General features: G+C 43.5%; 3 protein-coding genes and 1 non-coding gene across 8 annotated transcripts in view; 1 reads left to right on the top strand and 3 right to left on the bottom strand.

The window, feature by feature from the left end:
* ZW10 (zw10 kinetochore protein) overlaps positions 1-4,994 on the bottom strand; it is a 31,281-nt gene extending 26,287 nt beyond the window's left edge. The window contains exons 1-2 of the mRNA XM_045797808.2: positions 4,780-4,994; positions 2,821-2,955 (exon numbers count right to left, since the gene is read on the bottom strand). Coding sequence (XP_045653764.1) covers positions 2,821-2,955; positions 4,780-4,884 — 240 coding nt within the window. The 5' untranslated portion in view covers positions 4,885-4,994. The remainder of the gene's footprint in view (positions 1-2,820; positions 2,956-4,779) is intronic.
* A 4,173-nt stretch (positions 4,995-9,167) lies between these two features.
* Positions 9,168-9,854, top strand: CLDN25 (claudin 25). Its single transcript, XM_045797524.1, has one exon. It carries the CDS (start codon positions 9,168-9,170, stop codon positions 9,852-9,854), a length of 687 nt encoding a protein of 228 aa, XP_045653480.1.
* A 6,985-nt stretch (positions 9,855-16,839) lies between these two features.
* On the bottom strand, positions 16,840-16,947 carry LOC123792735 (U6 spliceosomal RNA). Its single transcript, XR_006779778.1, has one exon. It is a non-coding gene; the product is annotated as a U6 spliceosomal RNA (small nuclear RNA).
* Positions 16,948-19,829: 2,882 nt separating this feature from the next.
* Positions 19,830-27,112, bottom strand: part of USP28 (ubiquitin specific peptidase 28) — a 58,151-nt gene continuing 50,868 nt past the window's right edge. For 3 of the 5 annotated variants that reach the window (XM_045797809.2, XM_045797810.2, XM_045797812.2), the window contains 7 exons: positions 26,420-26,515; positions 25,555-25,733; positions 25,342-25,420; positions 24,456-24,535; positions 23,803-23,926; positions 22,187-22,382; positions 19,830-21,095 (listed from right to left, as the gene is read on the bottom strand). In XM_045797809.2, coding sequence (XP_045653765.1) covers positions 20,920-21,095; positions 22,187-22,382; positions 23,803-23,926; positions 24,456-24,535; positions 25,342-25,420; positions 25,555-25,733; positions 26,420-26,515 — 930 coding nt within the window. In that variant the 3' untranslated portion in view covers positions 19,830-20,919. The remainder of the gene's footprint in view (positions 21,096-22,186; positions 22,383-23,802; positions 23,927-24,455; positions 24,536-25,341; positions 25,421-25,554; positions 25,734-26,419; positions 26,516-27,112) is intronic. The other 2 variants (XM_045797813.2, XM_045797814.2) reach the window with 1 other exon arrangement.

Here is a 27,112-nt window from a genome sequence, read left to right as displayed (position 1 = left end):
AACCCTGCTCTATACAGTCTCTTTGGATAATCAAGGCTCGTGGCTTCCATTTCTGAAGACTCCTATCCACATCACTTTCCTAAGCTCCAAACACGTATATGGATGGGTGATGTGTAAACTGTCAACTAAAAGCCATTTTTCTGTTGCCCCACAGTAACAGCACACGGTTACCTGACTGTAGCCTCTCTCAGTGGAGTGTGACCATGTGTCTAAGATCTCACCAATGAAATACAAGCAGAAGTGATGTGCACCATTTCCAAGTCTGAGTCAAGAAAACAGATGTGCCTCCTCCACGCCCTCTCTTTGCTCTTAACCTCTGTACAAAATGCTCAGTCTGCCCACTGCTGTAATAAATTGTCCTTCATCTCCCACCCAAGGAGTTTCACGTCTCCTAGTAGCATCCATGAAATTGTGGCAGGCTAACTAGCTAACTTGCAAGTAGATTAAAATCTCAGATCCCCTCACATTCTTGACTGTGTAGAATCAGCCTGGCAGCCTGGACTACTACAGTCAAAATGCCATTTGAGCCACTGCATTTCAGGTCTGTCTCACCCCCCGCCCTCTTTTCATTTCTTTTTGAAGTCTGGCCTTCATCTTAATACACTCCAATTGTGCAGCTCCATTTGCATATCCCACAGGCACCCCACAAAAACCTACTCCTTCTCTGGATTCTCTTTTCAGTGAATGGCACATCAGTGGCCTCATTCTCCATGATCCTTGACTCCTCCATCTTTCACTCCCCACATCAAGTCCCAAAGATCCCATCTCTTAAATGTCACTAGGATTCATCCTCATCCTCTACTCCACCCTCAGTGCCACTGACTTTGGAGCAGGCCCCCATCCTTTCTTCCCTGATTCGTTTAACCGCCTCGTTTAACAGTTTAACTGCAGCTCATTTCCCTGTCTCATTCTCCTCAAGTCTTTTCTTCAAACTGCAAGCAGAATGGGATTCCTAAAATTCAAACCTGATGCCATCGAGATACTGTCCGCACTGCTTAACCTGATAGACAAGGTCCCTGTTCACCTTTCTAGTCTCATCTTGTGTCCCTTACCACATGCTCTCTAAACATGAGTCACGTGGAATTTCTGCAGCTCTCCGAAAGTGACATCTCTCCATTCCATCTATGTCTCTGCAATGCTGTCCCCAGTGTCCACCTAAAACACCCTTCCTCTTTGCCTAACTACCTATCACTTCAGGTTTTGGTCTGATACTATTCCATACAGGAAGCCAAGCTTAGCTATATTTTCCCTCTATTTCAATTATTCCTATTTAATGTGTATCATATTATTTAGTCATCTACATTTGGCATGAGATTCATATATTGAAATAAAAAACTGTCATGTTCAGTAACTAACACAGTATTCAGCACCTTGTAGACGCTCAATAAGTATACCAAATGACTGAGTAAATCTCTTCACAATATCTATCTACTAAATCTCATGCTCCTTCCCCAGCCATAGTTTGAATCTTACTAGGGCTAATCATCCTCAGTTTCTTTCACTGTTCTTCCAATGACACAGTGTTCAGGTATGGACCTTCTCATTTAGACCAGACCTTTCAAAACACACCAACCAGAATTGAATAAATTTCACCAACCGTAATCTGGTCAGCTAAAGGTACAGACAGCCCATGATTCTCTTATTCCAGACACTGCATTTCTAATAGTACAGTCTAAGATTGCACTATTGCCTCACAGATTAAACAATCAACTAATGACAAATACACCTTGAAAATATTATTTGAACTGTGCCAGAATTGTAGAGTAACAGATTTATTTTTATTAAAGCCTCTAATCAGAATGATTGATGAACTGGCTGTTAAATAGATTTTCCAGGTAACTAGAAATCCCCATCTGTGATTGAAGTTTTGTAACAAACTTCTGAAAAACACAACTGCTCACTTTCTTTCTTTAGTGACTATCACATAGAGAAAAGACTTGGGCATCTTTCCTTGAGGACTTTGAAAACATTTCACCATCCTGATCTGGGATGTCAATGAGCCCTGCCCAGTAATTTAGCAATAGGTACAGAAGGCCTCTAAGATTACACTTGTTTAAACCTTTAGTATCAGCTTTCCTTGCTTCAAATGACTATGTTTCCTAAAAGTAAAATACAGGAAAAAATCCTGGTGAAATAATATATGTGAAAAATGTTTTTAAAATTATAAAGTGGTTATTTTTGTTTCCAGACTGGCTTACTTCTTTTTGTGATGACTGCACTCCGGCAAACATCTTAAGTATTTCTAAACCCCACCAGACCTTCTATAAGAAGCACAGCAAGCACTGACCCAACACAGTGACCTGTCACCAGACAGGCAAGGATTCTTTGTGTGTCCAGATAAAGTGGCTTTATGACAGGAAGCAGAGTGGTTGTAATTGGCAAATCAAGCCAATTTTTCAGGAGAAGGCCAAATGACCAAGATTATGCTGAGGCTGGAATGTGTGGAGGCCATAACAGAATGCTGGTCATTAAGAGATGCAAGCATTTTAAACTAAGAGACGAGGAAAGGCCAAATGATCCAGCTTTATTTTGAAGACAATAAAATTCTGAGATTATTTTTTTAATTTATAAAGTGTTATTCAAATGCAAGACATTATTATTATTATAGCTTTAAAAATTTACTATGAAAATTGTTTATAGTTTTGGAAAATATTTCTATTTTAAAATTGGAAGTTAGTCTAAAATTATCTAATGCAACTTCCATTGACCAATAAGGAAAGTGAGGTCTTGAAAACTTTTACACAACATTGAATTGTCTGAGGAATCAGGCCTCTGAACTACTACCCTACAAACCTAACCAAAAGAATGAACCATTTTTACCTCACTCTCTATCCTGGATTTCAGCAGGTCAATGTCCTCAGATAGCTTATCCACTTGGGTAACGAGGTCCTGTGCGCTTTGCATGCTAGGCAGGAATTCACTATACTTCTTGCTGATCATAGTGCACACCTCACCCTATAAAATAAGACAGAAGAATTACAGTGGGATGAGTACAAAACTCTATTAAAAATATACAGCTCGTCTTCCATAAGGAATCCTCCACATTGGAGCCTTCTTGCCGGTTACCCACACCCCATCACTTTTCCTCCAAGTCAATGGGTTTCTTTGAAAAACACGTTCTTTCCACCCTTAAGGATCCTATAACATTATTAGGATGCAAGAAGAAAATAGTCACCAAATTCCAGGATTGCCCAAAAGTTGTACAAATCCTGCAAAAGAAAAGGGGGAGCCAGAAGTTCTCATATTAAACTAGATTAGCTCAGACTACAGCCACCAACTTTAATCATATACCTACTAGAAAAAGCAAGTGGATAAATTAAATCCACAATCTGCATACTTCAATCTATGAAATTCTATCCTCTTGCTTATAAAATTTTAAGGCCTAATCTTAAAATTTTAACTTAACTTGAGCTTCATCAATAAACAAATTATTGAATACTCTGCACGGAATGCTTTGGAAAATACCAGAAAAAAATTATGTCTGCCCACAAATAAGTTATTTTTAAGTAGGAAAAATACTATACACTTAAGTAACCAGAATATAAAAATGTAATATAGGAAAAGAGTTAATGTCTTCCAGAAACACAAACACCTCTGCTTGGAGATACTTTTCATGCATGAAACTAGATTGGAGATTGGACATGAAAAGTGGGTAGAAATACTATAGGTAAAGATGAAAAAATGGCCACATAAGCAAAATTTGGGAACCAGGAAAAATACTGAGTCTGCTTGGAGCATGGAAAGTAATAGTCAGTTGGCTGAAGTTCCAAGTTGGTGAAGGAAACCCAGTGAAAGGAAAGTTAGGTCTGGAACAGTAGAAGCCTTGAGTGCCATGCTAAGGTAGCTTAATAGTCTTTCCCCCACATAAAAAGTGGTGAAAAACCCTAAAGCTGTGTTGAGGAAGAGATGGCCTCCGTAACATGAATACTTACAAGTCGAGAATCGATTTTTGTGAAATCAAGGGCTGTGAGGAAGACCTACTTCTTGTGCCTTTATGATAGGGTGCCAAACTTGCTCCCTGAAATCCAGACTTAATGCGGGTGCACACAACTTTAAATGAAAGCAAAAAAGATGTGGGCAAATATTCGCAAGGTAAAGATACAAATACAGAGTGAAACTGTGAATGGCGATATGCTTTTTGGGTTTCTATCAATATCAAGACAGCAGGGTCCACTGAAGCATTCTTTATATGTTTTACAACACTCAGACCAGCCTCAAAGGACTTAGGGATGAAGACCAGAGTTCCATTAACAGGTTGACAGACTGGAACAACAAAAATTTCAGAGAGGAGAATAGTACAATTCTCCCAAAGCTATTTTATTCATCAGCAAATGGCATAAGAAGGAATGGGCAGAGGAGATAAACACAAATCAGGGAGGTGGTCCTGTCCTCATTTCTCACATGCTCCCTCCCTAGACACCTCGGGGCTTCCAGACCCACCTCTCCAGCTGGTCCCCTCAGTCTTCCTCCAAAGCTCCCGACCCCTCCGTTCCCCACCCTAACTCCGCGGCCCGGCACTACCCGGCCACCGCCTCCTCCTCCCCCTACGCGCCAGGCCTTCGCATCTCCTCACTCCCCAACCCCTGTCTGGGCTCCCCTCCGGGCCGCTCCTCAATGTACACACTTCTCAGCCCTCCCACTTCGCATTCCTCCCACTCAGCCCCTACACCTGACTGCTTATACCCCGTCTCTCTGCCCTTAGCCCCCACTCCTTTCCCTGTCCCTCCACAAACGACCCGGCGTCCCTTTTCAGTCAGCCCCCGGCTGCAGGGCCTTCACCTTGATCTCCTCCACCCGCCGGGTCAGGCGGCTGATCCGAGTGCCCAGATCCTCCTTCTCCAGCCTCCCCGAGTGTGCCAGAACCTCCGTCACGAACGAAGCCATCGCCACGACTGGAACCAACACGAACAGGGTCACTCTCCTGCGGCCAGCGCGGCAGCCCCAGTCCCGCCGGCGGGGTTGGAGCGCGGCCTGCCGGGAAACTGAGTCTCGCGGGGTCCAGACAGTGGCTCTGAAGGCGAGGCCGCACTACAACTCCCAGCAGGCACCGCGACTGTCCTAGGGTGGAATTTCCACGGTGTCCGGTAGCTGGCAAACTGGGGAAGACGCGTTTCCCTCCCTGGCTGTTTTCAAATAGCTTGTTTCCTCCCGCCTGTTTTTCGCTAGAAGAAATGAAATCTTTGTACTTAAAAACCAGTTCCTAAACGAAACTTTCTCAACTTCAAAAGGCTTAACTGTGAAATTTATCGAGCTGGAATACCCGAGGAACCCACCTTGATCTTTTTTCGTTAAATATTCACCCTCACGGGCTGCAGTGGCCATCAGAGTCTATATGAATAGTGCCCTCTGGAGTTGTGCAAACGAAGTGGCCCACCTCATAAAAAAATCTGACTAAATTGCACTCCTTTATGTTGCATGGTTTACAATGTAATCTATGTACATACATTACATACCTATGTGCATATATTACATATAGACTACATCTGTGCAACAAATGCACATGTATTCCTTCTATGTAGCACATTACATGTTTATATTTTTTTAAGATTTTATTTATTTATTTATTTATTATTTAATTATTATTTAATTATGAGGGAGAGAGAGAGCGTGCATACGTGAGCCCAGAGGGAGAGGAGAAGCAGACTCCTTGCTGAGCACAGAGCCTGACTTGGGGCTCAACCCCAGGACCCTGAGATCATGACCTGAGCTGAAGGCAAACGCTTAACCAACTGAGCCACCCAGGTGCCCCCATTACATATTTATATTGTTTATATTATTTATATTACCTAAGCATAAATAACATTAGTACTGTGTAGAGTAGAACAAGATACTTAAGACTTTCTATCAGAGGTTACAAATCAAGTTTACCAAAAGTTTTAAAAAATTGTTTCATTATTTACATATATTATATACTGAAAGATGTTCACAATATACTATGTACACGATGATTGTTTTTTTAAAATAAATAGATACAGATACATATATGGAGGTAAAGGATGTACACCAAATTATCTGAGTGGCAGACTTAAGGTATTTTTTTTCTCTTTTTTGTCCTGTTTTCCTATTTTTCTGTCATAAACGTGTATTGCTTTGATTAAAATGTCATCTTTAATTTTTAAAAAGGTGTCTGGTGAGGGTTGACCCCAGGTAGATGCTGCCGCTAAAGTCCTTGTCAATTTAAAGTGTCTGTAGGACTATCTGCTTATCCCAGCGAGGCAAGGTCAGCTTTCTGTGACATGAGCAAAGGAAATGAAACTGGGGTGAGCCAGGAAGCACAAAGAATGGCCATAACCGTGCTGGGAAAGCGTCTCTCCCTAAAAACCAAATCAACTTCTGTTCAGTAGACTTATCAACCTCACTTTGAGTTCTAAATGCTACTAATTCTAAATGCCCAGTGAGAAAGAAGGACCTGCAGGGGACATTCCTGAAAACTCATATATTTATTGAGCAACTGCTGTAAGACAGACACTGGGCTAGGCTGGAAATCCAAAATGTATGAATAAATAATCCCAGGAAATATGATCATTGCCATCTTGAAGGTAAACGAGAGATCAATCCAGATTTTGTGGGGCCTAAATCTTATCCAGTTGCTGGGAATGGGAGGACTCTTTAAGGAAAAGAATAGAAAATACAAAATTAGGTGCAGGCCTAAGAAGGGGCCTGTACAAGTATCGGGCCCTGAAGCTAAATCCACCTGTGAGGAAGATAAAAAGGGCAGAGGAAATAATGGAGGAGGAGCACCCAGTCTCTGATTGAACCAGAAAAGTCTCACAGTAAGAAGGAATCTGAGCTGAGGATGGAAGGAGGCGCCACTTTGAGGTTGAGGTTCTGGAATCTTCTGCAGGAAACCAATCCATGAGTCAGACCCACAGATGCAACTGCAGAGCTCTGCCTCTCCCTGGGCAGAGAGGCCACTGGATAAGCTGCAGACTGCCCCTCAAGTTTGCAGGGAAAGGCCGGGAAGAGCCAGAGTTAGACTGAGGAAGGAGAACAAAGAAGGAATGGAGTGGGATTGCTATACACAGACAGTACATGCAGGCCTGAATGAATATTTGAATAGATAAAAAGAAATTAATAAAATGAATGGGTTCCGTTTTCCCTCACTAACCTGACCTCCTTCGTAGTTCACACTTCCCATGGTTTACATGTCTCCCAACTCACAGATTTTCACAAATCGTCAAGAAAAGACTCTGAAAGGGGCGATGCATAGTATTCTGCCATTGTGTTGATTAGAACATGCGGTTGTTACAAAAGCAGCAGAAGGAGCCTACAGTTTGAGAGAGCACCCCATTTGCTTCAGAACAGTGTGAAGGGCGGGATGCGGATGGTGGATGTGGGCACACGTGAAACGAGATCGGTATGAGTGGATAACTTCTGAAGCTGGGTGGTAGGACATGAAATTTCTTTTTCCATTTGCTCTACTTGTGTATGTATTTGAAACTTCCTATATTAAAACATAAAAGAAAAAGAGGGCCTTTGAGATGATTCTGATCACCTCCCTGCACCCACACACCACTGATAATCTGATCAGACTGTATTGAGGCATCATTCAGATAAAGTCAAGGTACTGTTTTCTTAGATCCTTCCTCCCTGCTTCCCCTTCCTAGTGCACCACAGGACAATCAGTAGCTTAAAATATGAATAGGGGAATACTTTGGGCAACATGTATGTCTTCATTATAAGAAATCCCCATTTTCTTCAGTGTTTTGCAGTAAAGATGAACCGCGCCCACGTGCAGTGTCAGCGCAGTGTAGGGGGGGTCACTGTGGCGGCCTGGAGACAGGGACATGAAGTGACACGGCCTGAAAACGCCTTGCTCAGGAGGTAGATCTGTTGCTTACCAGCTGGGGGACCCTGGCACGTTCCCTAACATGCATCTCACAGTGGTGGTATGAAAATTCAATAAGGATGAAGTATCTGGTCAGAAGTCTGGCGTTTAGCCATACTCAATAAATGCAAATTATTTCCTCTGCTGTCAAAACCTGCCTCTAGGAGCAGCAACACATAGGAATGACAGCTAGCATGAGCACCGCCTCTTACAGCTACCGTCCTACGGCGGCAGGAGCTTGGGCAGGCAGCCCTTCCCTCCTGGCGGGTTCAGGGTCTGGATAGCTTCCTTGGATGGGATATTTCCCATTTTCTTCCTGCTTACCAAAATATTAACTGATACACTTATACAATGTATAAAATACTTAGATAATCACAAATAAGGAAATAAAAACTATTCATAATCCTTCCACTAAAATAACCATGGTTAACATTTTGTGGTATATAATATGTACACATGTAGATATAGATAATACACTCTTTTTTAAAAGTGAGCTTGTACTCCCCATGCTCTATACACTGACTGGCCGCTGGCCTGTCTCACTTAACGGTGAATCAAAAATATTGTTCATGTCATTGAAATTTCTTCTACAACACTTTACAATGGCTGTCCAGTACTAACCAATATTTCAATGGATATTTTCATAATCTCTGTATATATTCACAATAAAGTAGGGTAAGTTCCTGGAGGTAAGGTGCTGGGTCAAAGTAAGCGCATATTTAAAAGTATGAAATGTAAGGGATACCTGGGTGGCTCACTGGGTTAAGCATCCAACTCTTGGTTTCGGCAGGTCATGATCTCAGGGCCCGTGTCAGGCTCCGTGCTCAGTGGGGAGTCTGCTTGAGGATTTCTTTCCCTCTCCCTCTGCCCCTCCTCTCTCTCTTTCTTTCTCTCTTTCTCAGATAAATAAATAAATATTTAAAAAAAAATCTTAAAAAAAAGTATGAAATATGAAGTCATGTTGCCCTCCAGAAAGATTACATCATTGTATATTCCCAGAACATCATTATCATCTTGGAACTGGGGAGTGATTTTACCTCCAATTTATGAATTTACTCACCCAGTAGATACCGATGGTTTACTGTCTGGCTTTTTTTTTTTTTTTTTGCCTCTCATGAGGCCCTCCCTCAGAACCCACGCCCACATCCGATCTCGGGCACACCCCCTAAACCCAACGTTGCCAAGTTCCCGGCACCTGCTTCAGGTGCTGCCTAAAAACTGAAACGAGAGCCCTCCCCAAAAGTGAAAGACCTTCCACTGGGCCTCCCCAAAAGTACTCCCCGCTGACCAGTCACCGAGCCACCTGTCCTTTGCTTTCTGCCTCTGTAGTGGGAAGAGCATGGCCTGGAGTTTCCGCGGGAAAGCCCAGCTTGGAGGACTGCTCCTCTCCCTCCTCGGCTGGGTCTGCTCCTGTGTCACCACCATCCTGCCCCAGTGGAAGACTCTCAATCTGGAACTGAATGAAATGGAGACCTGGATCATGGGACTTTGGGAGGTCTGCGTGAATCAGGAGGACGTTGCCGTGTGCAAGGCCTTTGAGTCCTTCTTGTCTCTGCCCCAGGAGCTCCAGGTATCACGCATCCTCATGGTAGCCTCCCATGGGCTGGGGCTACTGGGACTTCTGCTCTCTGGCTTTGGGTCTGAATGCTTCCAGTTTCGCAGAATCAGATGGGTATTTAAGAGGCGGCTTTGCCTTCTGGGAGGGACTTTGGAAGCATCAGCTTCAGCCACTACCCTCTTTCCAGTCTCTTGGGTGGCCTATGCCACAATCCAAGACTTCTGGGATAACAGCATCCCTGAGATCGTGCCTCGCTGGGAATTTGGAGATGCCCTCTACCTGGGCTGGGCTGCTGGGATTTTCTTGGCCCTCGGCGGGTTATTCCTCATCTTCTCAGCTTGCTTGGGAAAAGAAGATGTGCCCTCTCTCCAGATGGCTGGCCCTACAGCCCCACCATTCTATGCCCCAGCAGACGAGTCCAATGACTCCTTCTATCTAACACCAAGACCTAAGAACCTATTCATCTAGGAACTGCTACTGCCAAGGAATCTCTGGAATAAAGAAATGTCAGTAGAATCCTTTCTCTTCCTTATCCTTCAATACTCTATATTTATTTGCCTATATGGGGGTGGTAGTCACTGTCCCATTTGTTAAGGATTTGACTATCTTGGTGATCCAGTATTTCAGAATGAAAAATCAAGGCAGAATTTCTAACAAACATGTTTTTCTGATTTAGATTTTACTTGTTTAAAATGGTTTTAAACTCATTAATTATATACCTGATTCATTACTAAATATATTGCAAAAGTACATCTTTCATAGAAAATCTAGTGTGAATAGTCACTGTAGATAAAAATAGAAATGCTGTGGGGGTGCCTGGGTGGCTCACTGGGTTAAGCATCTACCTTCTGCTCAGGTCATGATCTCAGGGTCCTGGGATCGAGCCTGTGTCAGGCTCCCTCTCCTTCTGCCCCTCCCACACGCCCTGCTCGTGTGCGGGCTCTCTCTCTCTCAATAAATAAAATGTTAAAAAAAAATGCTGGAGAATATGCCTTGCAAATGCAACTGAATTATCGGCCCCGTATAGAACCTTAACGTAGGAAGCTTCCTCGTGTTCGTTCTCCTTCTCAGGTACGCAATTCGAAGGGGAGCTTCACAAGACCTGTGTGGTTCTGTGGATTCGTAATAGCCCAGAGGGAAGACATGTTCTTGTTTCTGCTATATTGTGAGGCTGTAAGTGGTTGGCTCTGTCTTTCCAGCGTGAAGTTAAGAAATAGTGTGAATGAGTCGTAGGGTGAGCAACCGTCCTGGTTTGCCCAGTACTGGGCACTTTCGGTGCTAGTGCTAGGAGAGTCCCAGGCACACTGGCACAAAGTGATCACCACAGAGTGCCTGTGCCAGGAACTGCCCGGTGTGGGTGGGCATGGATGTAGGGAGAATTCGCAGCTTCTCAGAACTGTCTTCTGCCACAGGCAGAATCACGTTATAAATCCTTTAAAATGGAACCCCAGTGTCAGCAGATCTATCCAGGTTGTGGCTATAAATAAGGTCCCCTTCACAACAATGACCCCGGTTCCTTCGCTTGTCCCACCTGCCCTGGCGGGCCCGCGGCCTGACTACCCTGCTTCCAGGTCTTCCTCAGGCATCTGTGCGAGCCCTCAACGAGGAGCCTCATTACTCACAGACGTGTGTCAGCTGAAATCACCACGCGTTACCCACCCCATTCCTCTCACTGCCAACTGTCCCCCACTCCCTTAATCAGTCGACAGAGTCGACAATTCCTGCAGGAGAATAAAGGTGCTGGCTCCCAATGTCCCCAGGCGGGTCACTTGCCAAGCTCAGAGGCAGGCCCGATGGCTTGCAGAACTGAGGAGTCATCCCTCCCCCCCCCGCACACTCCCCTAAACCACCGCTGGTGCTGCGCTTTGCCTGCTGAGCTCCAAGGCCTCACCTGCTCGTGCTCCCTTGCCTTGAGCTCCTCCATCAAGTGGCCCTGGCATCTGCAGACAGCCGCTGCTCAAGCAGGAGTGCACACCTCAACACGAGTATAAACAAGTCTGCCAGCGTAGCCCAGGCCAATTCCCTCCTTAGAGAAATAACATGGGTTTTGTGTTTGTTTTCCTGAGGAAACGAGTCTGCCCAGGGGCAACTTCATCTCCAGCAACGTTTACCTTCTTACCCAGAGTGGGCTTCTCTCTGGGAGCCATGCTTTCTCCAGAAAGCACCTTTCCCATGTATGCATGTCCTTTGCGTATGTCCCCTCTATGTCCACAAAACCAAATGACCTTAGGCAAGTAAAGTTCTGAGCATAAAAGAACAGTTTGCACCAAGGTCATATTCTGGCTTTCTATGGTTCAATTTCGTCAACTCCTTCTCAGGAATGAGGCTCAGATATCCATGAGTTATCCCTGGATCCCACAGGATCTCCCAGATGGACCCATCTCATCATTCATCCATCTGGTCATTTATTCATTCATTTAACAAATACGCACTGAGCACCTGCCATACGCCCGGCACTGCGCTGGGAACCGGGAATGACATGGTAAAAGACACAATTTATCCCTGCCCCTCATAGAGGCAGATAGGGGAGAGAAATAGTAATGTGAAATCCTTAGATAAAGGGAAATTGTAACCATGACAAACTTGACAGATTCAGAAAGGTATATGCTTCTACAAGATCCCGTGATAGGAGAAATTGTAACCTGACAAGGACATCCCACCGCTCCTTCCTTAACGCTAGTCCCTGACCTACAGGTCTCGGCCTGAACTCAGGTGAGAGGAGAGGCGAAACAGGGAGTCGTGGACGGATACCCTAAGGAAGTGATAACTGGCTAAAAACTGAAGGCTGGAGAGCTGTTCTGGATGAAGAGAGAAAAGTGTAGAAGGTAAGGCCAGTGAGGCAGGAAGAAGCCGGATCTTGCAGAGCCTCTCTGTCCCCTTATGGAGCACTGGCTCTGTCTTCAGGACCACAGGAGGCTGAGCATGTGGCCAGGAGTAGGAACTCAGCCCCCAGGTGACCACAGCCATACCTGCTCCCCCTCCTCTCACACCTCATCCCCACTGACACAGTTGTGCAGGGTTTCAGTTTACAAAACACCTCCACAAATTTTGGTACTTTTACTTAACACATCTTGAGAGGGTTTTTTTTTTGAGGTTGGGAGAGCTGATATTCTTTGTTTTGCTAATGAGGAACTTGAGATTCAGAAGCTTTGGGCAACATGCCCACGGTGAGTCATTAGCCGCTTGGGACTAGAATCTGGGCCTGCAATGCCAGGGCAATCTTCCTTCACCCCATCCTGTCGCTTCATGAAGACAGGGTGCTGAGCCAATCTACCAAAGGAAAAACCGGCACAGAAGCAGAAGAAAAAATCAAAGACCTGAAAAGAAAAATCTTGTCCTTTGTGCTTTTGTTGATGCTTCAACAGGGTTTTGTTGCCAGGTGGCTCACCTGTTCCTGCTGGTGGCTCACAGCGCTCATCCTAATCCCATGTTTGCAGGTGCTAATGGCATATTTATCATCAGCATGTGATCGTGGCTTCCACTGCCAAAAAAAAAGAAAAGAAAAGAAAAGAAAAGAAAAGAAAAGAAAAGAAAAAGAACACAAACTACAAAACTAAAGATTTGTTAAGAAAATATTTTGTCTTCCTAATTCTTTTTATAAAGGACACAAAAGCACTTTTTTAAAAAATGGGGATGGGATGGGGATCGTTGATTGATTCCCAAGTAATCAACAGCATGTCACTCCCAGAAGGGAATGTGAATCCACGTTTAGAGAAAGAGTCTGAGGAAGAAGATGTGTTTCACTTAAAACCACCACTGTTTTCATCTACCTGCTTTGTAGGGAAAATAATGAGAAATAAAAATAGAGCTAATTAAATCTTAGCTTCAACTCAGCCTTTTCTCCTAAAGACTTGCAGCAAATCATCCTAACATTAGGAACATTTCTTTATTGCGGTTGCCCATGGAGAGCTGTGTGTTGTCATGTGTATTAGAAACAGCAAAGGATACCAGTCAATCAGAATTCCAAGTCAAAAGCTTTTATTATGTGCAAAGCATTGTGAGAAAATAACTCAGGGACTCACCAAATTTGATGTCGTTGGAATTGGATGTGCCTCAGTGCCGTCTTCTCCAACAGCCTGCCTTGGGTCTGAAACCTTCACCAGTAGCAGCTAAGGCATTCCAGAAGGCCCATATTAAAATACTCATCTGTTACCCTTGTGAGCCTTTGAGACTAGATCTAGAGAAACGGTCCTAAGGGAAGCCAATGTGGGTTAGACACATTTTGGGATGGGAGAGAAGTCAGAAATAGTTTCATGAGCTTCTGGACAAGAGATGTGTCTTAGCAGCCAGGAGTAAGACAATAAGACAGAGTTAGAAAAATGTTTGTAGTTACTGGCCTCGAACATAGAACGGAAGACCTCGGAGGTCACTTTCCACTCCGATTGGATTTATTTTTTAAGTCATTCTTCTTGCTATTTCATCCAGTTTATAGAATGGACTTCTCTGTTGCTCAGAATTTTCCATAAAATCTCAAAGCTAAGGCCCATGGGAGCAATGTGCCCCCTATTCTAAAGAGAGAGGCTCAACACACAGCTTCTAAGAAGGGGCCAAGCTGGCCAACCCCATATCCAACAGCCTACATCCGAGAAGCACACAGATTCATTAGGGAGGATTCTTGGAAGGGAATTCATAGCAGTTGGTGGGTATGGTGATGTTCCCTACCCTTCCATGTGAGGAATAGGGTGCAGATGGACCTCAAGAGAACCACGCAGAGATGGGAGTTCTTTCTAAGAGGGAAGATGGTATCTGAAACACACCCATAGCACACCTGCTGAGCTCCAGAAACTCTGTGTGTGGGCCCGTGGCTGCTGCCCGCAGGATGGTGCCCAAGAAAGTCTTTGAGAAAACCTGATCTGAGCTGTGGAGGCAGAGAGAAGGGTGCCTGATGCCCACCAAGGCGGTCTGCGGCAGGAGGCTGGCCGGAGCGGGGGCATGCTGGCAGCAGCTGCCCTGGGCCTTGTGGGGCTTTGCACAGCCCGAGTGGATGCAGTCTGGGTGACACTGTCCCAGAGCACTGCTGGAGGGGTGAATGACTTAACTAGGAGCTTAGAAGGTCTGGAAGAGGTCAGCCAGGAAGTCCAAAAGCCACATCAAAGGACAGTGCAGAGGTTTTCTACGGGGTTCTCTGGAGAACCCATAAAATATCCCACACAAGAGCTAATAACCGCATTCCTGACATAAAAAAGGACATTTGAGAACCAAGAAGGTATTACTGTTTTTACTTAAAAACTAGACAACATCCTTTGCCTTCTCTTACAAAGCCTCCTCCCCCAGGCTCTAGAGGAGGCAGGAGTTGGGGGTGAGGAGGGGCACGGAGCTGGGCGAGTGGGAGGACATCCCACCGCTCCTTCCTTAACGCTAGTCCCTGACCTACAGGTCTCGGCCTGAACTCAGGTGAGAGGAGAGGCGAAACGAATGAGTAAACTTTTGATCTAGATTGGTCTGGTTCTGCAATACAGGAAAATCATTGTTTTAATACTCCCACATGACAAGAAAGCTATGCTGTCTTCCTGAGATGCTGTCAGGGGCAGGGAAGAAGAAGACCCACAGGATCATATTGGAAAGTGGCAGTGGAAACAAAAAGAAAGTTATTGACTTGCTGTACCTTCTTGAGTTCAAGCCTTTCAATAACATAAAGAAAAAAATGTATCTAAAACAGGAGGAGAAGCAGATAGAAGATTCCATGGTTCTTCTATCCAGCATAAGCTCTGATCCCTTCAACGTTTCTCTCTCCCAGTCAGACTGGCCAATACAAACACTTCAATTTGCCAGAGGCCCATAACCCTCTAGATATCAGGTATTTAGAACCCACCTGTGGGCCCTGCACAGGTCAGGCCAACCCTTAAAATTCTCACCCTGTGACAAATTTCCCCATAAGAACTGCATCCCTAGCTCTACTCACACTGAGTCATTGCTACTTCTCTTTTTTCCTTGACTCTTAAAATATAACTACGAGGTACGTGTTTTCCTGTTTTATAGACCAGGAAAACAGGTTCAGCCAGCAACTGAACTCAGACGTGTTGGATTCTGATGTCAATATTCTTTCCATGGAACACTTTTTTTTTTTTAAATTTAAATTCTATTAGCCAACATACAGTACATCACGTTTCAGATGTAGTCTTTGCAGGACTAGCCTTCAGCTGTGACTGTACATCAAAATCACCTGGGAGGCCCTCTACGCATGAACAACAGGGGTCCAGCCCAAATCTAACAAGTCGGTATCTGCAGGGTTGAAGCCCAGCTGCTGGGTTTTTTTTTTTTTTCCCTTTCTTTAAGTGACACAGCTGACTCTGGATTGGCAGTCGAGGTTAAGAAACACTGCCTGAGAGCTTTGGGTTAAAAAAGCAGGAAAAGAAACCCACAAAATCTTACAAAAGAGAAACACAAACAAAAGCAAAATATAGTTCTTTGAAAAGACTAATAAACCCCTAATAATACTAACCAGAAAAAAGATACATGTCACCCAGTATCAGTAATGAAAAGAGACATCACTAGGACATCATAGATACTAAGGTCATTAAAAAAAGAAAGAAAAATCACGAGGTATTATGAACTGTCTGCTAGTAAAATTTAAATTTTAGATGAAATGGACAAATTTCTAATAATTTCCAAAATTCACATAAGTAACCCTCCAAATATGAAAATGCTGTATGTATGAAAGAAACTGCATCCATAATGAAAAGCATGCCTGCAAAACACACAATTCTAAGCTCAGGCAATTTCAAAAATGAATTCTTCCAGACATTAAGGAAGAAATAATCCTATCTTCTCCAAACTCTTTCAGAGCACAGAAAATTAGAGAATATTTTCCAATTCATTCATTAAGGCCAGAATAACCTTAACACCAAAACCCTGACAAGGACATTATAAGAAAAGGCCACATGTATCATAAATATACATGCAAAAATCCTAAACAAAATATGAAAAATTCCAGGTACACATAAAAATATCATGAACAGTGTATATTGGCAACACATGGTTGGTTTAACATTTAGAATTAATAAATGTAATTCACACATGAACAGAAAAAAGGGAAGACCCATATAATCATTCTAATAGGTTTAGAAAAATCATTTGATAAATTTCAACATCCATTCATAATTTTTTAAAAACTCTTGGCAGGATAGCAATAGAAGGAATCTTTATTTATATAATCAATGGAATTTACAAAAAGCCTACAGCATACTTATTGGTGAGATATTGAAAACTTTCCCCCAATATTAGGGGACAAAGATGCCCATTATCACCACTTCTATTCAGCATTGTACCAGAGGCCCTCGAGTAGGTGTGATCAGGCAAGAAAAAAAAATGTTGTAAGGGCTTGCAATAAAGAAATAAAAGTCATCATTCACAGGTAACATAATTATGCACAGAGAAAATCTTAAAAAAACTACTGATCAACTATTAGAATTAGTAAGTGAATTTATCAATGTCATTGGATACAGAGTTGATATAAAAACATCAATTTCTGTCTCAAATTTGGGCTCATCCTTGCAAAGGGGTCATGATAATCTTCTCTGTATTGTTCCAATTTTAGTATATGTGCTGCCGAAGTGAGCACAAAAACATCACTTTGTATCTAGATACCAGCAACAAACAATTAAAAATGTAGTTCCCAAAATGACAACATTTACAATAGCTTGAAAAACCTCAAAAATCTAGGAATCAATATATGAAAGATGTGGAAGAACTAACGGGTATTAAGGGGGGGGCATGTGTTGGGATGAGCGCTGGGTATTACGCGTGACTGATGAATCATGGAACACTACATCAAAAACTAATATACTGCACAGAGGCTAACTGAACATAATAAAAAGGAAGGAATTAGAGAAAACCTACATAAACAGGATATATTGTATTCATAGATTAGAAGATGTCAAGTCCCTCCAAATTATCTATAGTCACTGGAAACCTAATCAAAATCCCTGGAAATCTGTGTGGGAAACTGACAAACTGATTCCAAAATTTATATGCAATACAAAAAATTAAGAATAGACAAGATGATCTTGAGGACGTTCACAACTGGACGATTTATTGTACTGGAAATCAAGACTGATAAGCTACGCAAATTAAGACAATGTGATTTTGGTACGAGCAAACATACTAATGGAACAAACAAAAGAGCCCAGAAGTAGACCCCTACATAGACACTTGATTTATGCCAAAGGCATAGCACTGGGAAAAAGGCAGTAAATGGTGCTGGGTCCATCAGCTAAACAGGAAGGGTCAAAAAGCAAAACTTCCGGGAGATAACACAGAATGTCTTTATGACCTTGGATAATGATTTCCTCAACAGGGCACAACAAGCACTACCCGTGAAGGAGAAGAATGGGTAAATTGGGCTACATTAATATTAAACAGCTGTTTTCATCAAGCCATCGGGAGCAGAAAGCCAGAGTGTGAGAAGATCTATGCAATGCATATAACCAAAAATATTTTCATAACTGGCTATTTTTTAAAACTCCTACAAATCAATATGTAGCAAGACAGTAAATCCAACAAAAAAAGTTGGCAAAAGACTTAACTAGGTATTTCACGAAAGAGAATAGCCCAAGCCAATAAGCATATAAAGAGATGCTCAACATTGTTAGCGTGCAAGTCCAAATTAAAACAATATCACGCACCAGCTATAATGGCTAAAATCAAAAATACTGACAAAACTAAATTTTATCAAGGATATGGGGCAACTGGAGCTCGTAAACTGCGGGGAGAGGGGTTTTCAGTTGGTACAACTGCTTTGGGAAACTTAAGCAGTACCTAGTAAAGACACGGCCCTCTGTCCCTGTGACCCATATACCCTATGACCCAGGAGTTCTGCTCACAGTTCCACGCCAACGGAAATGCATTCATATGGGCATTGAAACACATGCACATGAATGCTCCCAGCAGCATTATGGGTAGTAGCCAAAAACTGGAAACAATTCAAATGACAATTAGCAGAATAAATTGTAAGATATAGTTATACAAAGAAAGAACAGTAAACCAAGCAATGAAAATGGCTAAACTATGCTACAGTGAATTGCCCCTTCTATCCAAGCTCTGCTTCGTTGGGCCCTGCCTCCTGTTCATTCATTATTTAAACTGTTGCGTCTACTTCACACTTCTTTCTTTAAGCAAGTAGGGTAAAAAAGAGTTTAAACGGCTTAGAGTTCTTAAAGGAGCTAACAAACCCTAACAGAAGCAGGTTGTGATTCAGGCGAACCACAGAAAGTCCAAACCAGTGTCAAGGGAATTTATGCTGAGGTCAAGTGCCCTGAGCAAACCCTTGAAACACTTTAGGTTAAGAGTCACGTAGGTTTCTTCCCCCAGCTGCCTCACCCCAGCCCTCATCCTTCTTTTTCACAATCTTTGAAACACGTAAAAAACATGCTTAGCCTGAGTTTGTGGACCCCTTAAGAAACCAGGCTGTATCTAAAACAGCCAGCAAACGCGAGGAAAAAGAAATGACTTCTCAGCACTCCACCTGGTGGTCTGAGTGGATCCAAAGGACAGAAAGTACCCAACACCACACATACAAATGTCCATCTGCTCCATTCTTGGTCAACTGTAGATTCCCAACAGCTGACCAGGAAGTAACGAATGCGGAAAGGCACGAAGCGAAAGATTTTGCAAGACTACCAAGGGCAGTTGAGCAGTTGTTAAAAGGCTATGAAGGGAGACTACCCCAAGAGTTAGCATCCTGGCTTCACTACTTAAAACATCTAGGACCTTGGACAAACCAGTCCCCACCATCATCCCTGGGCTGTTACAATAAGGGAAATATTATAGCTGTGCCTAGTACTCAATAATGACAGAGATTAAAAAGGAAACAGCAAAGGGTGGTACTCAGAAGCTTACGCAGTAAAGCAAATCAACGGTAAGAAAATGGATCAGTTTCCCATGAAACAATTATCTCTGCAGTGAGCTTTGAAACACAAAAGCACTTTGGAAATTCTGGAAAAGATGGCCTACTGCTCATTCAGTCAAAATGTACGAAAGTCCGTTTTAAGAGAAAAGTTTTTTCCCTTCTAAATTCTACAAATCACAGGGGCGCTTCCGTGGCTGTCGGTGAAGCGTCTGGCTTCGGCTCAGGTCATGATCCCAAGGTCCTGGGATAGAGTCTGGCATTGGGCTCTCTGCTCAGCGGGGAGCCTGCTAATCCTTCTCCCTCTGCCTGTCACTCCTCCTGCCTGTGTTGTGTCAAATAAATAAATAAAATCTTAAAAAAAAAAAAGATTCTACAAATTGCACCATAGATACTTACATGCAATGCAACTAGCAAACAGCATGGAGACACCAGGCACCACCAGGGGCTGCTCGAGAGTCACTTCTCCCCCATCAAGATTCTCAGCGCTTCCAACCGCTTTTTTCTTTTAAGGGAGAAAAACCGAGACATGACAAATGCTTATGGAGCCCACCCATTTCCGGAAAATATGTGTTTAAATGAAGGCCATACCACACACCAAAGGTACAACAAATACTTTTATTGCACATTTATAAAATCTGCATAGTTGTATCAAGTGTTCATCCCACCCACTATTCCCTCATTCATGTTAAAATTTGGTTAAAACACAATATCCAATCTGGGGCCTTTTAAAAATGGTCAACAGGGGATATTTCTCTCTCTACATATACATATATATATAGATAGATAGATAGACTTTTTTTTTCTTTTTACAAACCCACAGCCCTTATCTTTCCGAAGCAAAAAAAAAAGTGGGGGGGGGGGGGAGAGCCATCCAAATGTTCTTTCGGGCCAGCAGCAGCCTTAGACATCTGTTGTGGACAATTTTTGGATGCTAGAAGATTTTACTGAAATGGTGACCAGCTCTCACGTTATCCTGTCTCGATCACGCTTCATGACACTGTTCTCTCTACAGGCCTTAGTGCTTTGCTTTCTTTCACTCGGGACCGAGTGTGAGGTTTTCTGGTTTATTTAAAAATATAAAATCAGAGAGAGAGAGAAGAGAGGAAAGGCAGCTTTCTGTTGACCTTGCAGCATCTTGCTGCCACGTGCCCTTGTACTTCTACCCACATGTAAAAGGGCGCAGTTCATCAGCAACCCACTGTCATCTCCTGTCAAGACACAGGCAGGGCTTTAGACTTCTCATCTCTTGCAGTTGAGAACTTCTAAATGTCACCTGTATTTGATAAAATAACAGTAGCTGCTCCTCCGGTTCAGGCTTTGATGGATCACCCTTCTATTCCACTGTCAAAAATATTTATGCCTGAAGGATAATTTTAAAAGTGGCAAGAGGCTCACCGAAGCCCAAGCACTCTTGCAGGTACAAGAGGCATTTCAGGTCTTCTGACATAATTCAATACCTTAATATGCAATGGTTCTTGTCTTTTTTAGTGAAATTGCTTGTCTGATTCTGTACCTAAAAAGTGCAATTTTATTTTCATCCTTCTTTACACGCAGAGCATGGTTGGGGTCTGGATCTGAATCTTACTTTCCCACCTAATCCCGTCCCCAGGGGAAACACTGTGACAACAACTTCTGTGCAACAGGCAGGCAGCCGCAGACCAAACTGGACCTTGACCATGTGGGGGCTTATTTCACTGTCACAGTTGAAACCCCTTGAATTGACTCCATGACAGCTGCAAATCGGCTACAAAGGTCATAGGGAGAATTGGGTCGAATGGTCGGAGGCTCCTTCAAGACAATGATTTCTGCAGAAGGATCCAGAAGCCTGGGTAGAAACTCCCCTAAGCACAGCTGTAGATTTTCTGTGGAGGGAAAATGGATGGTTACAGATACAACTAACCAAGTATCTGAGTAAAAACCAGTTAAGCCTGCAACTATATTGGGAAGGCCTTCCATAGAGCCCATTCATTCCCCAACCTCAAAGGCCAAAGCATCGTGCCGGCCAGCTAACAACAAATGATGATTCTTTAGTCCCAACCAGGAGCAAAAACTATCTGCCAAATGTACCAAAGCGTTAGGTCACAGCTTTAAACCGTGTGACGTGTGGCAGGATAACACTAAATCTTCATTTCACTGACAGGCCTTCTAATCTATCATCCTTTTAAAACTTGAGAAAGTGGATAAGATACTCTACGCCATAAATATAATGGTGCTATTTCCTTTCAGTGATTAAAACATGTGAGTGTGTACTCATGGCATTATAAGTAAAGCTGTATGTCACATGCAGTCTCAAGGAAAACTGAAGACATTAAAAGGAAATTCATAACCACTAATTACAGAATTTTCCAGTAAATATTATAAACATGAATACTTGCTAGCAAGTCAGTATAATATCTTTACATCGGTGAGAAACTAACAAAGAGGCTTCATATTAGAACATATGCCAACTTTCTAAGGCTACCAGAATTCATCTAAAAAGGACTAGTTTCAGGTTCCCTCTCCAAAATGCTTTGAACAAGCTAGCCAATTCCATCTACCATTTTATGAATCTTGAGGGCATCCTAGGTAATAACAGGGGCTCTGTCTTGCAACTATGAGTCATGGGAAAATTTAGTTATGGCACTACCACGTAATCAAGCTACATAAGCAGATTCCGACAGATGAAAAAGTACTACAAGGGTGACATTCCCGGAGAGGAGTAATTTTCTCAAACAGGGCTTGCAGGCCGTCTGTGGAGGTGCTTATCAACCACAGAGGAGGTAAGGGGAGGCTGAGGGACAGAGGTCTAGGATCCTACCCTTTGTCTCAGTAGAGCAGATCCACCTTTAACTCACCCACCCACTGCAATAAGCCTTTACAAAGGTCTGATGACCAGTGCTGAGAGTGAAAACATTGCCATTTCTAAAAGTCTAAAGAGCCGTAGAAATTATTGCAAGCACCGACAACAACATACCAGCAATATCTTGCCCAAGATAAGAGCACCAATGGTTTCTCATGATCTCGATGGCATGTAGGTCATCCTTGGAGATGTCATTATTAATGATAAGGTGAATGCAGGGAATGATCAACTCATTCATCACATTAATGCCCTCGGTTACAGAGTGGTCATCGTTTGTTTCAAAGAGAGAAGCTGCTTTGGCATTCAGCTCCTACAGGTAAAAGACAGAGTGGGCGGAAAGAAAACAGTCTGAAAAAGATAAATACCTATTTTAGAAGAGCCTAAACAAGTGATTCCCCAAATTTACTGCATATTGCCTGGCCGTCTTTACAAACCACCCCAGATATGCTGTTTCCATTGGTGTGCCGGTGACCGGGGCACTGGGATTTTTTTTAAAAGCTCCCAAGGTGATTCTACTGCAGCAAAGTCTGTGACCCACTTACTAACCTTACAAGTCAAGGTCCTGCCTACCACTTGCTCTCACTCTCCACTGAGCATCGGAATCACCTGCAGAAGACATGCTGATGCCCAGGCCCCTCCCCAGAGCCTCTGGTCTGACAGTCTGGGGAGGAGTTGCCGCAGTGTGAACGCTCCCTATGTGACTCTAACACACACTGGGGTTGCGAGCCAGTGATGGGGAAGAACCCGAATCACTATTACCACCGACCGGTGGAAGCTGAGCCGGACATTCAAAATGTCATCTGTACCTGGTGATTTAAGGCACAATAAAATTCAGATCCACCAACTCTACAAGGCCCTCTTTTCAGCTTCAAAATGCCCTGCCACACCCTACAACTGATACAGAAATCAGAGTATACATCAGAAAATGAAGCTCTTGAGACGAATATATGCCATGACTTAAACTCCTCCATTTGGTATTAACAAGGCAGTGACAGAAATGCTGGCTGGACTCCTCCCAGGATGGGCAATCCTGCTGGGAGGCAGGGAGGACCCGAGCGGGCTCACAGTCTGAGAGCAAGGCAGCTCTCTGTAGTTCTCCGAAGGACAAGCACCTGTGTAAACCCTCGGCTGGGCCGAGGGGATATGGGTATGCCCTTCCCTGTGACTGCCAAATGCAAAAGAGGCCAAGCTAGACTTTAGTGCTGCACGACAGTGATATTAACAGAACAAGAGGACCAATTCCTATGGTTTATACCATTAAAAAAACACCTGGAGTCGCTCAGAAGTTGCTAAAATTCTCATCTACTAGCTTAGCACAGAACACAGAAAAAACACTGCATTCCTTCAACACATATCTGTTGCGTGCTTACGACGTGCCAGGCACAGAGGAAAGAGCGGAAGAAGGAAAGGGTCTGTGCTCAAGGAACTCACGATCCAGCAGAGAAGCAATGTGGTGACAGACACGGTGACGCAGGTATACATAAAGGGCGCAGAAAAGGGGGTAACTGCTTCTCATCCTAACTTCCACCAGGGGTCGAAGAAGAATGATATTCATTTAAGTAACTTAAAATCATCTGTTTCAGTGTACAACTACTCTTAAGAGTTTAGAAAAATCTAAAACCTATGGAAAATCATTCTGTTTCCTAAGCTGTATTTCTTTGCGGCTTCAAGGAACAGAGGTGAAGACAATAAACTAATAGGAATCGTAAGGCTCTACAAACAGTACGCACCAGAAGGCATTTTCTTCGGTATAAAGCGATGACCGACTCCTTCACCCCGCGGCGGGGCCCCTTCATCAGCAGAGCGGCATTGCTCTGGTAGGCATAGACCAGGTAGGAGAGTGCCTCTTGGTACCTGAGAAAATGGTAGATCAATGGAGGGCTTTGACCTCTCTGTCCCCCAGTACAAACGTTCATAAGGCTGCAATTATGGAAAGGTCCTGCGGACAGAGGCAGCGTGGCGTGCTGGGAAAAGCCTGAGGGCCAAAGACAGTGGCCACTCTCAGCCCTGCTGCAAACTGGTCAAGAAACCCAAAGTGAATCATGAAACTTCCCTGTGCTTCCGTTTTCCTCGACTCTACACCAAAGAAGGGGACTGCATGCTTACTAAGGTCCACCCCAACTCCAAAATTCATTTTCTGAGTTCATCTTCATTTATCACAAGGAAAATCTGGCCATTACAGATCTTTACCACCATATCTATTACCACGTGAAGGATGAAAAAGCACGTGTGATGCTTCATGAAACAGTGGGAAAAGCAGAGGTGCCCTGGTGCGTGGGGCGGGGAGAGGATGCAGGGCTATGGTTCTCGGCACTCCCGGCTGGGCATCAGTAGTTAACAGTGCCTTGACCAATAATCGGAGAGAAATAAAAGGCCCACATACTTTCCTTTTTGGTAGAGTTCCAGGCCTGTGAGGAGATACACAGACACCTTCCGGAACAAACTATAATCTTCGTGCCACTTCTGAAAAGGAATGGATGCCATTAGTGATTATGGTCACCATAAACTATTTCTACACTTCCTGCCACGGTCAGTTTTACACTCTATACAGATGTTTATCGAGCACGAAAACCACAAACACAAAAGCTTTTCAATAATGCTGTATTCACCATTCGCAATAAAAGTCCATGACTGACCTTAATTTTCAGTGACCTGTTACTTCCACTGAGAAACAGAAATATTTATTTCACGGGAGCTTTAGAATGTATTATCTTAATTTCTAACACCCTGTCAAAGTCATGTGGCTCTGGTTTAAACAGATGCCTGTCAAGGTCTCACAAGAATGTGCACGTGCAGGGAACACGGAAGGACAACGCTGTTCCAACCGCCCAGCTCAGCACTCAGCTCAGCTGGTGTTGCGGGCACACCTAGGTGTCACAGAACACTGTGTTACTTCTAACGCAATGCTTTTTTGGGAAATTTGTAGTTGTATATGCATTTTAATGCACGGAAATTTCACTTCAAATATAGAATTATTCACAAATGGTATTATTTTAAAACAAACCAAAACCATGAATCAAGAATTTGATTGCCTAGATACAAGGCTAAAGTGGGTATTAAAAGGAAATAAAGTGTTAATTTATTCTAATAGAAGAATGGAACAAAAAACTGGTTATTCTGAGGGCCAGAAAAGATCACTTCTCTCTTCTCACCCAGCTGTTTATTTGGGGGGTGGGGGTCGGGGCAAGTCAGTCTGTGGTAATGCAAAATTTTCAGTTTGACTTAAGAATTAATGTTTTTGTTTTGTAGACTTAAAGAAAAGACTTCACCTTGTACTCTTCCATGTTCATGTCATCTGGACCAATCTCCTTCAGTTTAGCTCGAGCCACCTTCATGATGCTGATGGATCTGTGTGGGACAAGGGTCAGAAGCAGTGAGAGGGGCAGGGCACCACTTTCCCGTCAGAGGAGGTCACTCCTCTGGGTCACTGGGCCTGACCCAGAAGTCACCCAGGGTGACGCGCCTGAGCATTCTCATCTCACCTTTCATCATAGCTAAGATTTTTATCCGCAAACTGTTCCAGGAGCGTCCGTTCTACGACTCTTTTGGGTGCTTCGTTTTGGAAAAAGTAGACCAGCACGTGCTGGAGCCGAGGGTCGCTGTGAGAAGTGGGCGTCTCTTTGGCAAGCTGGTAGAGCCTGGAGTACTCTTCATGGAATGCCTATTAAGGACAAAGCTGTAGTCAGAAGAGGGCGCACTGGGGTTTCTGCTCACAGAACCTGTTGTCTCCGGGCTAGAGAGGTTCTCGTAACTCCAAGGAGACTTCTAAGAAATTCGTATTGGGGAATTACAGAGGCAACCACGGAATCTGTGAGTTGTTTGCATTTCATAAGGGACAGAACTCTTATGGCACCAAACATGTCCTGCACTTGGGAGAAACTCGTTTTTCTCATAAGGGTTTAAGAAAAACAAATATTTAGTTTTAATTAGTCTCCTTGAGTCCCGAGGACCTGAATTTTTAAAATGCACATAAATGCAATTTATTCAAGTACCTTAAATTGTACTCAGGTACCTTAAAATGCATGGTCTACTTTCTTGTACTATGGCTCCCAAACCATAAAGGCAATGTCTCCTCCCCAGCTTTATTGATAGATATTTCCTGAGGACCACAGCAAGCCTTCCGGGCCAGGCCTAACATAGTTTGGCATAGCGTGCCAACGCTGCATTAGCACCAAGGGGAGGCGTTGTCAGTATCCTGTCCCTCAGTTTGAACAGAAACAGAGTTTTAGTTGTTACTTTAAGGAAAAACATTCTTCGTCCCATTTTTTTTTTTAACCACCTAATACAATTATGGCCCCGTTACTATGATACCTGTGGTATAAGGATTAGATTTTTAAAAAGAGATACCTTAATAAGCCCTGCTTCAGACCCATCTCGGTCAAAGGTCTGACGGGCTTTAGCTATGGCCAGGATGACCCCTTGCATGGCGGGGCTCAGCATCACCTACCACAAGAAGGCACAAAACACAGAGAGAAAAGGAGAGAAGGAAAGTTCAAAAGAAGAGTGGAAGACAGGCGAGCGTGCTGCTGAGGGGAGAGTGGCTGCGTGCCCGTGGCCGGCATCTGCCGCCAGCCCAGATTTGCACGCCTGCCCCCACGCACACCCACAGCCCCGTCCCTGTGCACCATGGCCAGACCTCGCCCAAGAAGAGCTGTTCCTACATACTCTAATTCAGCAGGTAAACAAAGAGGGACATCTGAGAATATTCACAAACGGCACTGCTAAAGGATCGAGTTAAATGATGGCTCCCCCAGGGGAGGTGTCCGTGCTGAGAATTCCAGTGGAGTTCTGTAATTTGGTTGTCTATCCTAGGACACAAATATTTTAGAGTTTTACTAAAATGATTAGTACATTTAAAATAGTCTGGAAATTAGGCAGTATACAAATATGACTTTATAAAGTCAAAACCTTTCAATGATTTGAAAAAAAAAAAAAAATTCCCCAGGAAGAAACAGAACCCTGAGGGACAGGATTCATGACTGCTATGTGCAGTGCCAACTGTAAAGGGGACCGACCATAAGTGACTTGGGATCCCACAGC

The sequence above is a fragment of the Ursus americanus genome, chromosome 16 (genome assembly GCF_024610735.1).
Source record: "Ursus americanus isolate L20-20 chromosome 16, mUrsAme1.1.p, whole genome shotgun sequence".
In the NCBI taxonomy this organism is placed as follows: domain Eukaryota; kingdom Metazoa; phylum Chordata; class Mammalia; order Carnivora; family Ursidae; genus Ursus; species Ursus americanus.
This window is presented reverse-complemented; position numbering and strand designations above follow the sequence as displayed.

Excerpts from the sequence above, each read along its gene's own strand:
- CLDN25 (XM_045797524.1), top strand. The coding sequence starts at position 9,168 with ATGGCCTGGAGTTTCCGCGGGAAAGCCCAGCTTGGAGGACTGCTCCTC.